The following is a 15,575-nucleotide window of genomic DNA, read 5'->3' as shown; positions in this document are numbered from 1 at the left end:
AAAAGATTAGCAGGGGAAAACAGCCAATGGCAACACTGTGAAAATTTAGTAAAATGCACGCACATCACCACCACTACTATATAGTCCAACAAACTACAGGTGATGGCAACTTGTTTACACGTTTTATCCTGGGAATGGATTAAAAAATTTTTTTCTCCTCCGGAGTATCTTTACATTAAATGATCAGAACTAATTAAGAGATGTTTGTTAAGAAGGCAAATGAAAAAACCAAGACCAATTCTTACCCCAGTTCTCCTTTTTAAGATCTGTTCTTGCTTTTTAGTTCTTCTGTTCCATTACCAAAGTCAATCCACACCTTCCTTTTGCAAATGAACCCAAACCTCTAATTGCTGAGAACAGAGACTTTAAAAGGGAGTGCAGACCTTCGAGAACAAAATTGATGTTACTTCTGACCACTCTCAGACTGGATTACTAAATTATATTACCCTGCTCGCCAACTATGCTAACAATCCAGGCATAATGTGGATAGAGTGCACTTGCTGTGAAACAGTTAAGCTTCTATTCGTCACATTGATAGCAAACACAAACCTCAAAATCAGAAAGTCGTTTTTAAAAAGTGCATCCAGCTAACTTCTTCCTTTTCCTTATTTCTTTTACACAGAATAACAAAGCTCTTCTCCTCAATATCTCAGTTGATTTGTTATACAAAACCTAATGTTCGCTCTGGTAAACATACTTTCCAGCACATATAGACATAAAGAGTCAAACTGACACAACAATCATTTAAAAGTTAACAACAGATTTATTTATTTAATCCTCCTTTACACACATATAAAATTTAAAATACATGCTTAATGTATGATTGTCTTTACATTTGAAATCAGACTCCTTTCAGAACTCTGAAACCCAGTTTAAGACATCACTGAAAGTCTGGCTTACAGCATCCAAAATTGGGCATCCAAAAATTAAGACAAATGAATTTCACTAACTCCTTGACCACGGTGCTTAAATTAAAAGGCATTATTTGACTATGTTAGAGATGCAATATACCTGTATATACATTTCTGCTCTTCTACTGCCTAGCTGACTCGACCAAGATTGGTCTTGCTGTAGTAGGCATTGACCCAACAAAAGAGACTCTACCAATAAACAAGCTCAGACAATGGATGGGAGGCAAAGATGACGTGACTTACTGTGACTTCACTGGAGGTCTGTGGTACAGCCCGTGTCCTGTCTCAATCCTTCTTTCCATGTTTATGACAATTATGGAGAGGACAAAGTTTCTTTAAATAAAGAAGTGCTTTTAAAACTCACTTCATACTGTGAAAGCTGGAACATAACATTTTGGCTTCAAAAATTTATGAAGCCACAATCACTTACTATTATAGCAACAGAATAATTTAAAAACAGTAATTTGGTCATATTCTGAAACAACATACCACTACGTACCCTTATAGCCAAAAAAGACAGCCTCCTCCTGATGCTCAAGTATATAATCTATACCACTGACTTTTAAATCACATTCTTTTTCATGCACTCAGATCAACAGGTATGTTATTAGTCACTGTTCCTAGCTGATTTTTAAGCATTGTGTATCTTGACATTATCCATCAGAATCTCTTAATGACATTTCCAAATACCAACAGCAGGAAGCTAAATTAAGTAATGGATACTATTGTTGGAAATGAAACTTTAATATCTCCAGCAACAGAGAAACACTGTGTGCACACATGTTGACTTGCTCCCTCCTTCTCCCTTGCAAATCTGAGCAAGCAGCTACAAAGAAGCCAGTCTCGGTTTGCAATGTTTCACTGCTGAACACTGCCGAATTCCTATTCAACAAAGTACAGTTAGCAAGGAGCTGAGATGCCTTACTCCTGTGGTTTTTGAGAGCACTAGTCTCTCAAAAGCATATGAGCCAGCTACGTTCCACACACTAGCTGCTGCCCAGCAGGGCTCATGGGGCAGAACATGAACAGCTCACTCACTCCTAGTACTACACTAGATAAAATCACATATACTGTCTAGTTCAGCATGCAAGAGACATACAACAGCAAACATTTGAATTAAAGTGGAGAAAAACTGCTTTCATGTTATGTCTGAGTGACCAAGTAATTGTAATGTTGTTACATTTATACCATCTATCATCTCAAAGCATTCTGACTTAGTACTAATAATAATACATAACTATTGCTCTAATAGCCACTGGGTGGAACTTGAGTAGGAGTTTTTCAATAACAGCATGCAGTACCCTGCACAAGGGTCATTTAGAAAATGAAGGATCCCAAGGAAATTGAACAGTAACTTCAGGAAGAGAGGATGAAATAATAATTAAAAAAAAAAAATAAGAATCACCAAGCCATCTACATTATTAAAAACAAAACCCTACGAAGACATATATAACCTGGGGTTTTTTTTAGGACTTTGGTTTAGCATCTTATTTAAAAAATAACTTTAGTGATGCAGTTCTTAACAGTGCCAAAGTTTGAGATGGACTGAGATAATCAGAAGAAAGACCATAACCTACAGCAGCCACTAACACCACCTCCCTGAACACATGGGCTTTCTCTGCATTTTCCTTTAAAGTGCAGCCACAATGGCATTGTCTACTCAGTGAGAACTGATACAACCGAAGCAGAGCCAAAATGACTCTGCTGTACTCTGCAGCCTCTGTTGTACTGGTGCCTATGAAGTCCCAAAGCTGTTACTATTTAAACAAAAGAACAGTGATCCTTTGTGCGTGACAATAATAAATAAATGCAACTCTTTTATAGCCCGTCCCATAACACTAGGAATAAATGACCTAGACAGACATCCAACTCCCCGCATTCCTCCGATGACAACAATTCCTGACATGACTCCTCACGGTTAGCAGCCAGCTCCTGCAGTGACATCAGGGGAGTTGCGTCCGAGGAAGAAATGCAGCTGCTGAGGGTCCCCCCGGGCCTGCTGCAACCGGCGCTCCTGCCTGTCTGCAGACACTCTGCTAAGAAGCAAACCTTACTCCAGGTCCTCCTATTTTACTTACATATATACATGATGATATCATTGAAAAATATCAGTTACAGGGACATAAACACTGAAATCTACCAAGAATCTCCTGTGGTATAAATACAAGCTACTGAGAGCAGCAAGGGAGAGCCACTTAGAACTGCAGTTTAGCCAGTAGTATAAAACATTTCTTTTGTTTGCACTACTTCCAGAATACTAATGGAAAATCCTGCTCAGGCCTTTTCCGTTTCCCCCCTCTTCCTTTCTCAACATATCAGCAGTGAATTAAGAATGCTTTATACCAACAGAACTCTCCTAATGCCTAATTACAGTGATTTCATTCACAAATACCTTGCGTAGAAATGCCAATCTTCTAAGTAAACTTCAGTATTGGTAATTTCAATGATTCGAAAGGATAAAACACTCAGTGTGGTTAGTTTTAATAGCAAGGCTGCCTTAGATAACTAAACCTCCTCATTTCACCCTCACCCTCCCCCCAAACAAAACAAAACAAAAAACAATTATGCAAGTATTAAAAGAAAAAAACAACAGTCCCTATTTAGGAAACAGGCAATCCAAACAAAAGTTGCCAGTGATGTCATTTCATTTATACATTGCCTGAGTCACAGGTTCCTGAGGAAGTGGTAACACCTACAGAATTACTGTATGAAAGTCAGACTTTTAAGCACAAAATGAAAACAGAGACATTTAAAGACAAAGCAAAACCCTCAAGCAAATTATACCTACTTTATAGATTTCCCTTCCTCTTATCCAAATTTGAAAGAGATTTTACACTAAAAATTAATTGGTTTGTCCATCCACACCCCTCCCCTACCAGCAAGGGGCAGAATGGGGCTGGGGAGGAAATAAAGCAAAAAGAGATGATGAAAAAAACGAGGGCAGCAATTTACTGCTGTCAAAAACCAGAGGTTCAAACGCAGCCAGAATGGGCCAGACTTGGAAGCTCCGTTGCCCTCGCTGTTCTTCCAAGTCTATACTGACATGATGCGGCAACAATTTTAGCAGCATTTCTCCACACGGTTTTAGCCCATACTGGTTTTGATTTAGAAAGTAGAATTATGACAGAAATGAGAAGACAGCTTGTATTTCAAATGCACCAAACTCCTTTAGCACTCCCTCATCTTGGCAGGGATGCATAAACTGAAGTTTTTTAAGCGCGCACACACATTAGACCAAAAGAGAAAGTGAGGAAAACATTAGTGGCCTCCTCTGTATGAAAGAAACCAGAATAACGCCTCCCATTTCTTACTTATGTACTGCATAATACGAGCTCACTAAATCTAGAAATGAATTGTTCTGTTGAGATCACACAAAAAATCAAATGTCCCACTGCTAAAATGTAAACTGAAGTTGCACACAAGCCTGAATTTTTGAATGCCTAAAGAGTGCTTTAAGAACAGAAAGTAACTGTATGGGAAAGGAGAGAAGTTACAAATTAATTAAATTTAATTAAAAAATTAAAATTAAATTTAAAAAATTGAATTAAAAAAGCACACCTTTATTTGCAGCAGTAAAACACTTTGTGCATGCTGCTGCCTTCCTGTTAGCTTGCTAAAATATTTTATTAATAAATAATCTGAAATTTCTAGCACTTAAAATGGAATGCATGTGTGCACGTGACCTCCAGTTCCAGAGGCAAAGCATTGTACATTATATCAATGTACTATATAGCTCTCTATTGGCAAAACAAGTTGAAACGGGCATTTAGACTGCTACAGGAAATGGGAACACAAAGTGAACTCCATGCCAGGAAACCTAACACATTTGTGTTAGAACTCTTGACTGCCCCCTTTTATTCCCAAGTCCAAGGAAGTGCCTGCAAGAAGGTACAACTGTGAGTGAGCACTGCCTGACTAAACAAGAAAAAAAACATGCTATTCATATGCAAAATTCAGACAAACAGCTGACGGAAGCTTTGACTATCTTGTTAAAGAATGGCCAAAATAATTCCATCAGATTTGAAAAAATGCTATGGTGAAGTTGCCATTGGCAGACACTGTATTGTCAGTTACCGACGGCAGCTATTTGTATCTGAAATTATAGATGGTTGGAGTACACCTCTGCATCCTTATCCTGCGGTGAGATCATTTAAACTGGAAAACCAGAGGAAAAATTTGCTGCTCTACGATAGAGAATACCTTAACGTATATCACGTCATTGCTACTTCAGTGTGTTGCTATTAATTCTTATAGAAGTAGCTTCAGTTTCCCTTTTGCAGCACCGATTTAATTTGCCAGGTTAAAATAATCCTCAAGTGACTCACTCAGAAGACTTCACTATAACCTGGACAAAGCACCAGTCATTAGCTGGTGGAAGAATAAGGACTGCTGAATTTCAGCTACTGTACTTAAAAGAAAAGTGGCTACAAATTAGCCCAAGCCACAGCCTATTTTGGTTAGCACTGCATGACTTCAAACAATCCTCAACAATACTTCAACAAAACAATGGGGCAGAGCAACAGATTAGTTCCTTTGACCTGGGATAACTGCAAACAAAAAACAGAGCTATTCTTTGCCAAGTGTGTATATATATATATATCCAATTTCTGTACATTTTACATTTTTTACAGCTGGGGAATTAATAATAATAATTAAAAAAAAAAAGCAGGGACTGTTAACCTCTCTGTGTCAACCTAGTAGCAGCACTATCACCAAGCAGGAAGCCCTTCAGTCCCTTCATTCATCGGTCGCTGCTCACTGTAAATCACCACTGTCAGTGGTAGTGGACCAAAGGGTGTGGTTTATTGATAATAAAGGAGACTGAAAACATTCTTTGTCAATAAACAGTGTTGTGTTTTTGTTTTGTTTTGTTCTGTTTTTTATTCCAAAACCTGTTAAGTGCTGTACAAATAAGAAAAACTTTGAAAAAATGATTACACTGGATAGCTGAAGTGCTAATAGGTAAAGTCTGTATTAATGTCAAACCTAAAGCACTACCTGTATGGTTCCGCAGTATTTTTAAACACCGTAAGGGCTCTGGAGAAAGTCCAGGCAACTGGAAGGGAAAGAGATCTGGAACTGAAATGGGACAGGTAGGCAGGTTTTTCACAGATTAGGAATTTACACATTGACAGACTGAGACAGTCCAAAGTTCTTCTAGTGTGGCATTTCTGTCTTTTCTAACTGTTAATTCAGGTGCTCTAAAAGAGAAAAGGTGCACAAAACCCTCCAGAAGGAAAAGTTTCATTTTGGTATGATACACAAAAGCAGAACATCTGCACTGAAAATTATTATTAATAATAATAATAATAAAATAAAATAAAACAAAAAACAATTAAGGAAGTCTTGTCAAAAGATTTGGGAAAACATGATAAGAGGCTTAGGACATCTTTCAGACTATGTTTCTTAGGAAGTCTGATGAAGTTTACCATGTCACAAATATTTTTTTATGGCTCTCTTTGTAATATAGATGCTTATTTGTTTCTAAGGAAAGTATTGCATTATTATTTAAAAACAAAAAAATAACAAAAAAAAAGAAAAAACTAAAACTTCGGGTGTAAAAATTGGGAAAGTAGCAAGAAAAAATCCTACCATCCAGCTGTTCATGCTCTCGTCAGCTTTTGAGTACTTGTAATGCAAAGTTCACACAGCAAACGCTGAACCACTGAACAGAATAAGAATGGCTATTGGCACCGCGTGGAGGACTGGCTGGACTTGCACTGCACAACAGAGATGTCTTCAACTGGCAGAATGACAAGAAAGTTTTAATTATGTGTTGGCTTGTGACATATTTAGATTTTCAAGAATGTGAGCTATCCTTCCTATTCCCATAGGAGAGTTAGGACTCTCCTTGAACTCTTAAGATATGGTTATACTCTGAAGAGAAACCATATGAAATACACTCATGGATTCTGTCATGGCTCTTAACGGTTCCATAAGAAACAGGCAGAGCTGTTCTTGATCCCAAAAACTGGTATCAGAAGGTTAGTGATTGTTTCACACATTATCGACATTATTGGGAATCCTGCAGACCAAAAACTACTCTCAGTCACATCTCAGCAATCTGACTCTTTATGATCCAGCTTGAAAAGAGGATGAAAATTCAAAGGCAAGTCAGGAACTGCGCATGACCCAACGCTGTGCCAGAGTAGTGCCATGATGAACTAGATATTAGCAATTCCAATTAAAAGAATAGCTAATACACATTCAGTACGAGGGAGAAACAACAGTGATATAACATGATCCTAATTATAGAATACTAAACAATAGCAGAGTAAAAAGTTCAGAAACACACAAAACCCATATCAGTAAAAGCTTTCTACCACAGTATAAGTAAGAAATTAAAGGAAGAGGGAAATTACAAATGACAAGTGAGAAACTACAAGAAAACACTTATACATGGAAAAATATGCACTTTTGCTACTACTTCTATTGCATATATTTAAGGTTCCATACCTTGGTGACTTTCTAGACCATGTCTGGAACATCATGAATCTTTCTGCACGGATCTAAGTGTTGTTTACACATTTGTGCCCCTTCTCCCTTGCAGAACTTGTTGAAGGCTTCAGACTCAAACTAGCCCCATGCTCCATGGAGCACATTCTCATGTGGTCTAAACCCCCTACTGCATACAATTTTACTGGCAATTTACACCTAACATAAAGGGCATGCCCTAAGTGAAATTTATTCCAGATCAACAGACTAAGACACAGGCAAAGAGGATTTAACAGCAGATTGTGAAAGCAAGGATGAAAGCAAGTGAGGGTCTTAAAGGACTCAGATAATTTCAAGTTCCTCATTTTAAGAATGTGGTGCTACTCTATAACAAATCCTAGACTTCAGCCACCAAAACACACTGAAGAGATTGCACACAATAAAAATTCTGGACAGTAAAAGCATTAAAACAAAATGGAAGCTATTTGTTCCATGAGATTTTATAGTATTCAAACACAAAAATGATGTCAACAGCTCTCCATCAAGATCTGTCGTCTTCTAACAGTATTAAATGGCTTTCCAGATGTGAGATATAGGTGTCATATTTGCGTTCTCTGAGATACGGTCCCAAACACACTGCCATGTAATGCCATTACATTTCTGTTAGATAGCTCAGAAAGAAGAGTAGGTTCCTCTGAGGCTGTTCATTCCCTCTTCCCAACAGATTTGGTTTACTCCTGGGGAGCCATGGTGGCTGCTGGGTTGTACAGCAAAAAGATGAATTTGGGCTCTTCAGCACTGCCTAGGAAGTCATGGCAGAACAAATACAACTCCTACCTACTCCACGAAGAAAGGTCAAAGTTTAGCTTCTACTAAACAGCAGTATCTGCAGCTGAAGGGGCTGTGCCAAAATCCTGCCATTAAAGTACACACAAGCCAGTAAATAAACATGTTTATCTGTTAATGGTATTTGAATTTGAATGGTAATGGAAATGTTAATGGTATTTCATTTGAATGTATTCTCATGATTTCTCACTCAGTAAATGCCTAGACATTGAATAAAAGCAAAATAAGAACAATTTTGGTCCACAAGGAGAAAGAAAACAACATTAAAGTTAGACAACGGAAGTTATTCTAAGTCACACTGAAGTGTTTCTGAACATCAGAGACATCTGGGAAGCATATGTACAGGAAGCAGCTCAGCCTCAGAGAATTGTATGTTACTGAAATTAGAGAGGTAAGGAAACATCATATTAACCCTGAGTTCTGAACTTTTAGATCTTGCATACTTCTGCAATTAAACAGATATTTCAATGTAAAGATGCAATGTAACCTTAACAGGATAATCAAAGTTTTACGTATTTAAAATAATGATTAATGCTTATCAGATTTCTGAAAGATGTCTAGTTTTGAAGTTTCAGGTAATCAAAAACTGCAGAAGACTCTTACACTCTACACTCAGCAACTCCAAAAGATAAAAATGAGATGATTCCCTTTAAAATATCCTGATACTTGCAAATGATTCCAGTTGAACTACAGAAATGCAAATCAGCAAATCAGTTGACTTCATAAGTAATTCTGTATATTAACAAACTGCTTTAAAACAGACATGGCATGTTATCAATCTTATTAATCATTAACTAACCACCAAAAGATCAGCTTCCTATGGTTATTAGTCTTTTTTTAAAAAAAAATTGATTCATATACAAATTACAATGAAGTCAGCTAAACAGGACATTCCCTTAAAGCTACTTAAGTAATCACATAAATGTTATTAATATAATAGTTACAAGAAATACAAACAATAAATAAGTATTGTAGACACTTAATGCAAACCTCAGCATGTTTCAATAAATCTTCTTTTATGAATGGAATACAGGAATCGCAGATATCCTTGCTTTTAGGTGAATTTGACCTGACAGAACTTCCTCCGATGTGGAGTAAGAGAGAAGCTGTGAAATTATCTGCACCAGATATTCAGAGCTTATGTTAAGGAAGGAACTAAAATAAACTGAAATAATTGGATTTACCAACTAGTTTTCATAATATATACAGGAGATAAAAATTGCCAGATAAAGCGATTTGCATTTTTTTGGAGCAAGATAGTCCAGAGTCTCCACAACATAAAGCCATAAAACGGGTTTCAAATATACTTCTAAAATGCATTGCAAGATAAAAAACAATAGATTCAATTTTGTAGTAAGGTGCTTTGATATTTTACATTTTTTTTTTTTTAACAAATTCTTGAGAATCCATCAAGGATTCTCATACTACTGTTTGTGATCAGCCATATTTGTGAAGCTATTCCTGATGCCACAAAAATTTAAATACTTAAAATCCAGCCAAAATGAAAATCAGAATTGGTGTCTATTAACACCTGTAAAATAGCATATGACAGCACTCAAGAATGGCAGTTAGAGAACCAATGTCTTATTTCAGTTAAGAATTTCTCTGCAAGTTTTTACTGAATCAATGAATCACCTTTAAAGCAAGTTTTACTACATAATAGCGCATTCTCTAAGCTTCAGAGGAGACTAATCTTGATACAAACACATTTTGGTCTTTCCTGTCTAAATGTAAGTCCAACCATGTTTTTTTCCTTAGCGTGAAATTATGAGATCTTTACAGAGAATAACACCTCCATTGACACAGGTAAGAACAATCATACTAAAACAAAGAAAAGGGAAATAATGAATACGTACTTTCAAAGAGCAAGCAATGTGGCATAGGCTGTACATATAGGTTCTTACCTACTCCTGCTCTCCTTTAAATAAAGGTGCAGTTTAATACCCAGCAGCAGAATATTCTCAATCTCAATAATAAGTTCTAACTAGTTCTAGCTACAGGGGTATAAAAGTAAAGATGAAAAAAAGGACATTTAGACATGCTGCTTAGACATGTCTGTTAACAAAGAAAATAAAAACTGGAACAAATAAAACACCAAACTTTACTTAAGCAGCATATTTTATACATAAACCAAAAAAACAAAAAAAAAAAAGAGAGAAGAAGAAATTTAAACATAACCACATTGCTTTGGTTATTTACATGATAAAAATGAAAATAAGAAGAGTTATATCCATAACAGACTGTTTTTACGGTGAAGATATCCATGTCACTATGTGGTTTATAGTTCATATTTGTAGCAGTCAGAATAGGTAAGCAATCATTAACTTGTCAAATAACAGATAAAAGGCAGCACTGCAGTCCAAAGTAGGTCATCTTCCACCTTATTCAGCTGATTTTCAGACTGTTTCGTCATCACTCATATCCCAGATCTGCAAGAGAATGAAGTGTAACTTTAGTTTGTGGAGTTCAAATATGCTTTTAATATACCTTTATAAAATTAGTATTACTATTTAAAAGGATGAATAAATAACATTTATGGACTGTTGACTAGTGTTCTTCTCTTCTCGGTGTTCTTCTCTTAACAACCTACATGGCACTCACTATTTCGGGGGTGTTTTTCAGCTTACTTTTCAGCATTTGTTCCTGAACTGTCAGATAGGCTATTTGCTATTTATTATCACTTACAGTAAGCAGCAGAGCAAAAACCAGACATTTAGTTTTGTTTTTCTGATTCATTAGCACACACTTGATTGGATAATAAAATAAATAGCATACTTTACTAGAAACTGCAGAAAATTTTTCAAGACGCTCATGAAGAACTAGTTGTTCTCCAATACAACATTTTTCGCCCAAATATTAGATCTCATAATTGGCAACATAAAGATGAAAAGCTAAGTAAAAAGTTGTTCTTTTTATTTGTTTTAAAACGTTTTATTGTTTAAAAAAAAATCAAAAATTTACACAGATTACTTCTGCAGTTCTATATAACTGTACTTTTATTTTGCTACTTGGCCATGTTCAGTGAGCATCTGTAGATTGGGGGAAAAAAGTATTTTCACAGAACACCAAGGAATCTGGCATCCTTATGAACATACTGAAGTGAGGGTTACAAATTCATACCAGTTACCAAGGAGCAGAATGCATGACCTTAGGAAAAATATAGGGACTTGAAAGCAAAACTGGTTGAAAAAAAATCAAATGTGACCATATTCTGAATATATTCTACAAACTTTTTCTTCTGGAGAAATGTGGGTGCTCACAAAAGGTTTTTATGATTTTTTTTGAGGTTTAGTTCATGGCAAATACCCTCTTACCCTCTTTCCAGTTGGCAGGGCTTGTAGTAGCTTGGGATCAGGACTAAGACAGGTACAGAGCTTTCAGCTGGATTTGGCTCTGACCTGCTTGGTTCTGAACATCTGAACAGAGCTAGCTCATCTCTGCCAGCAAAAAGCCACCCATATGTAGACATTTCTTCAGGATCATTCAAACTCTTGTAAAACCTTTCAGAGTTCAACACAACAAAATGGTATAACAGAAAACTTTACAATAGAGAACACAGAGATAATGATGGTACATCACGTCTGGGTAAGATTTAAACTTTTTTATACCAATACATTAATTCTGTTTGTAGCATTAGCTTGCTTTAAAATTGTGTATTCTACCTCCCAATAAAAAGTACCAAGATGTGTAAAGGTACCAAGATGTGTTCATGGCTGGTCTGCACACATATTGGTGTTAGACAAATAACCACACACAACCACATTTCTGGACAGGTGACAAAGAATACTTACCTATAGTTTTAGTAAAAACCTTCATGATAAAATGTGATATTTCTGGAATTTGAAAATATTCTGAAAAAGGCTCTTCAAATCCAACCCCAGGAAGCAACTACTCATATAAAAATCAAAAATTTCTATGCAGTTCTACAAGCTGTGTAAAATGAAAACTCTGAATGGCAGGATTTTCTCAGTTCCTAGAAGCATTGCAAAATGGTGGTGTAAATCCTTATGGAAAATACTGAAGGAACAGTTTGTTTACAAAAGGAAAAAAGAGTTTTCATCCTGCCCTAGATGAGCAGCTTGGAGCTTGCCAAGGCAAACACAAATGTCCAGCTCACCAGTCAGGGTCAAGGATGTGGAAAATAAATACGAAAAACAAAATCTTTAAATAGCGTTTATGGTATGATTCAAACTGGCAATAAGCAAGAAATCCAAAGTTCAGACTGATAGTCCATCTTTGTCTAGCCTACTCTCATTTCTGAAAATAAAGCCCATAGATATTAACCCTCAAAAACCACTCCCCCATGAGAAAGAAACACAATAAATACTTTTAAAAATGCCATGAGGTGATTCAAAGGCAAAAGAGAAAGAAGCTGACTGAGATCCCTAAAAGTCTTCTTTATCTACTAAATAGATACACTGGGAGCAGAGCCAGCGTCTCTGCTCTGTGCTTTCCCATCATCAGTTCTGATCTGAGCAGTGTGGGTGAGAAGGCAAGTACACTCTGCTTGGTTTTTTGTTTGCCTTTTTTTTTAAAAAAAAGAAAAAAAAAGAAAAAAAAAGAAAGGCTGGTAAGGGTGCCAGTTACATCAGTAATTATGTGATATGGAAACAATTCCCTCCAGAAGGTGCCTAGCTGTTCCATCGTTTCTGTGAGGCTCAGAGAGCCTTTTGGCTTTACACGTGTGATGTGCAACGCTTGCGTTACGCCGACACCCCACATGGCACAAAGAGCAGCTCTAACTACGCTGTAACTCCTCTTTGGGAGGAAAAGGGGAATAACAGAGTTTTCTGTTTGGCCTCAATAGCCAGGGACAGGCAACCCATAGAGGGCCTCAAGTAACTTGAAGACTTACAGTGCAAGCACAGCTCCGGCGCTCCAGCCCATTGCACAGCCGGCGGCAGTGCCTACGAGGCAGCCTAAGCTCCTGGCTGGGGGAGAAGCACCGCTCAGCCTCAGATTGCTTCAAAAACCTGGCACCTGGTTGCATGCTTGAGCCCAGGTCCTTCCTTCAAAACAGCACTGGAAACCTGAACGGTGCAAAATGGGCCGGGTGGCACATTCGCAGGAGTCTCCTGCCTTTGTATCTTGCAGCTCTCTGCCGATGCAAGGCTCTGACACACAGCTGGTAGATCAGAAAGACCAGCCGTGCCTCTTTACTACTCGTAGGTGTAGTATTAGCTTGAATTTTATCTAGCTTTACATAGCTAGAATGTGCCGTACAATAAATACAACTCCTTATTTGTAAAGTGCACCTAGGTATTTGAGTAACACCAGCTACTCAGCGACGCTACGGAGCTAAGGCCCTGGAAATACAGCACTGTTAACAACTGCAGGAAAGTGAACAGAAAAGAACAACAATCCAATTATTTCCTATCTAAAGCACACCTCTTTTCTAGGAGTCTTACAAAAATATTTGCAGAAAGACTGAAACTGAGGTTCCAGGTATTTAAACATGATGCGAACATCCTGGATTGAGGAGAATTATTTTTAACATTTGAACAGCATGCTCATATTTTACTTCCAGGAGACAGACTTCTCTCTACTGCAGTGACAAGGTGACTGAGCAAGAGGTGCAAGACAGTTTTATAAGACAGTTTACACTTCGTCTGCCTATCAGAGCTGGCACAACCCCAGCACTGCGTGCTGAAGCTTCCTACAGGTCTCTGAAGAATGAAGCACTGCCTTAATAAATCATGTGCAGCGTGGTGGGGAGTACATGAAAAAGAAGGAGAAAATTCAACACAAAAGCTAACAATTGCACGTTAACCTAAAGAAAACAAGCTATACAACACTGCACAGAAGATGTTGTATTATATGTCAGTACTGATAACTAAATTACAATACTTCATAGGCTCTTGGTTAATAGCAGTACATCTTTTCATGAAAAGACATTTAAATGACATGCTCTATTACTACGCCAACTTTGGTTATTACTTTGAAACTTTACTCCACAACTTTTACAGAGCAGAAATCAAGAAACACAGAAAGCCATGAAAGACAATATCTAAAATGATCTAAAATGACTGTCACGCCAAGAACCTGACACCCAGCTCAAGCTGTGAATGTGGATTTTGTTTTCACGTCTCCTCAGTCCTGCAGCACACCTGGCTTAGTCAACCGAAATGCAGCTACAGGTAATGACAGGAGAAGTCATAAAATAGGAAGATAATAAACTAGCTGTCAAAATCAACCTTTTTTTTTTTTTTTTTAAACATAAATCTAGCCAGATTACCTCAATGCACCTGTTTTTTCAAGTACTTGCTTTTATATTCAAACTTCCATGCAGAGGTTCTTAAATTTCAGGTGGAAATTATGGCTATTCAGGATAAGAGAAGAATTCCTGCACTTGTTTTCTTGAAGTGACAGGTATTATTTTCTTACATAATAGGAAAAAATGGGGGGGGAAAAAAGTGTATTAATGTAACTGTTCACAAATTCCCGCTGACTGATTTCAAGCAGTTTCAGATTGCATCTTCAATAATCCCACTGAATGGAGTGGGATTTCTCTTCCTACGCCAAGAACACCTGGTAGCATTCACATATGGAAACACGGCTCCACATCTTAGAATTAACATGTGCAATTCAAATACATAACTACTGTTCACCTTATAAACAAGCCTGCAAGAATATCAATGTATCCCAAGGGGATTTTTTAAGGTTTCTTGCCAGCACGGATCCAGCAGCAATTGCCACAGAACTGGCTGCCTCATTAAGAGAGGTGAAGCAAACAAACACCATGCCCCACGCGCTGCTTTCCACACACACCTGAGAGAAATTTACCTACACGTGTATCAAATGCACTGCGCTCAGAAAACCACATTATTTACTATGTTGTAGCTGCTCCAAAGGCGGTGAAGAGTAAGGAAAAAGTAAAATTCTACAGGCAGAGGTGAGGCTAAAAATCAGATGTTACGTGCATCAAACAGCACCGGTGGGTATCACTTGGGAACAGGCAGCTTTCCAGGCCAATTAAGCCCCTTCATATATTACTTCCCAATTTAGAAATGTACCCTTACTCAGGAAAGCTAAACAAATGAAAAAAAAAATATATATATATATATTCAAGCATGGGTTTAAATTTAAAGAAATTTAATTATTTTACATCTATAAAAGTGAGCTTTTTGATAGATATTAGGTTAAACATGTTTTTATTCTACACTCAAGCATAGAGACAGTATATCAGAGCTTCTGGCAGCCTCACTTACTTGACAAAGCATGTTTATTTGTGTATGTAAATATAACGTACAATCAGATGAACTAGCTACAGCAGGCTGCATTAACAGTCCTTCTGTGGCTCATTTAATATTCTTCCTGGTCCAGTGACTGCATCTTTCAGGAATGGCAACAGAAGTGAAATTGCAACTTGAAATTCATTAAATG

General features: G+C 37.3%; 1 protein-coding gene across 14 annotated transcripts in view; it reads right to left on the bottom strand.

Moving 5' to 3' along the window:
• Positions 1 to 15,575, bottom strand: part of ATG7 (autophagy related 7) — a 127,880-nt gene that overhangs the window by 15,247 nt on the left and 97,058 nt on the right. For 11 of the 14 annotated variants that reach the window (XM_067003281.1, XM_067003282.1, XM_067003284.1 and 8 more), the window contains one exon: positions 246 to 10,621. In XM_067003281.1, the coding sequence (XP_066859382.1) occupies positions 10,589 to 10,621 (33 nt within the window). In that variant the 3' untranslated portion in view covers positions 246 to 10,588. The remainder of the gene's footprint in view (positions 1 to 245; positions 10,622 to 15,575) is intronic. The other 3 variants (XM_067003278.1, XM_067003277.1, XM_067003280.1) reach the window with 3 other exon arrangements.

The sequence above is a fragment of the Anser cygnoides genome, chromosome 10 (assembly GCF_040182565.1).
Source record: "Anser cygnoides isolate HZ-2024a breed goose chromosome 10, Taihu_goose_T2T_genome, whole genome shotgun sequence".
Taxonomy (NCBI): Eukaryota; Metazoa; Chordata; class Aves; order Anseriformes; family Anatidae; genus Anser; species Anser cygnoides.
The sequence above is the reverse complement of the archived record's forward strand: the minus strand, read 5'-3'. Positions and strand labels throughout refer to the sequence as shown.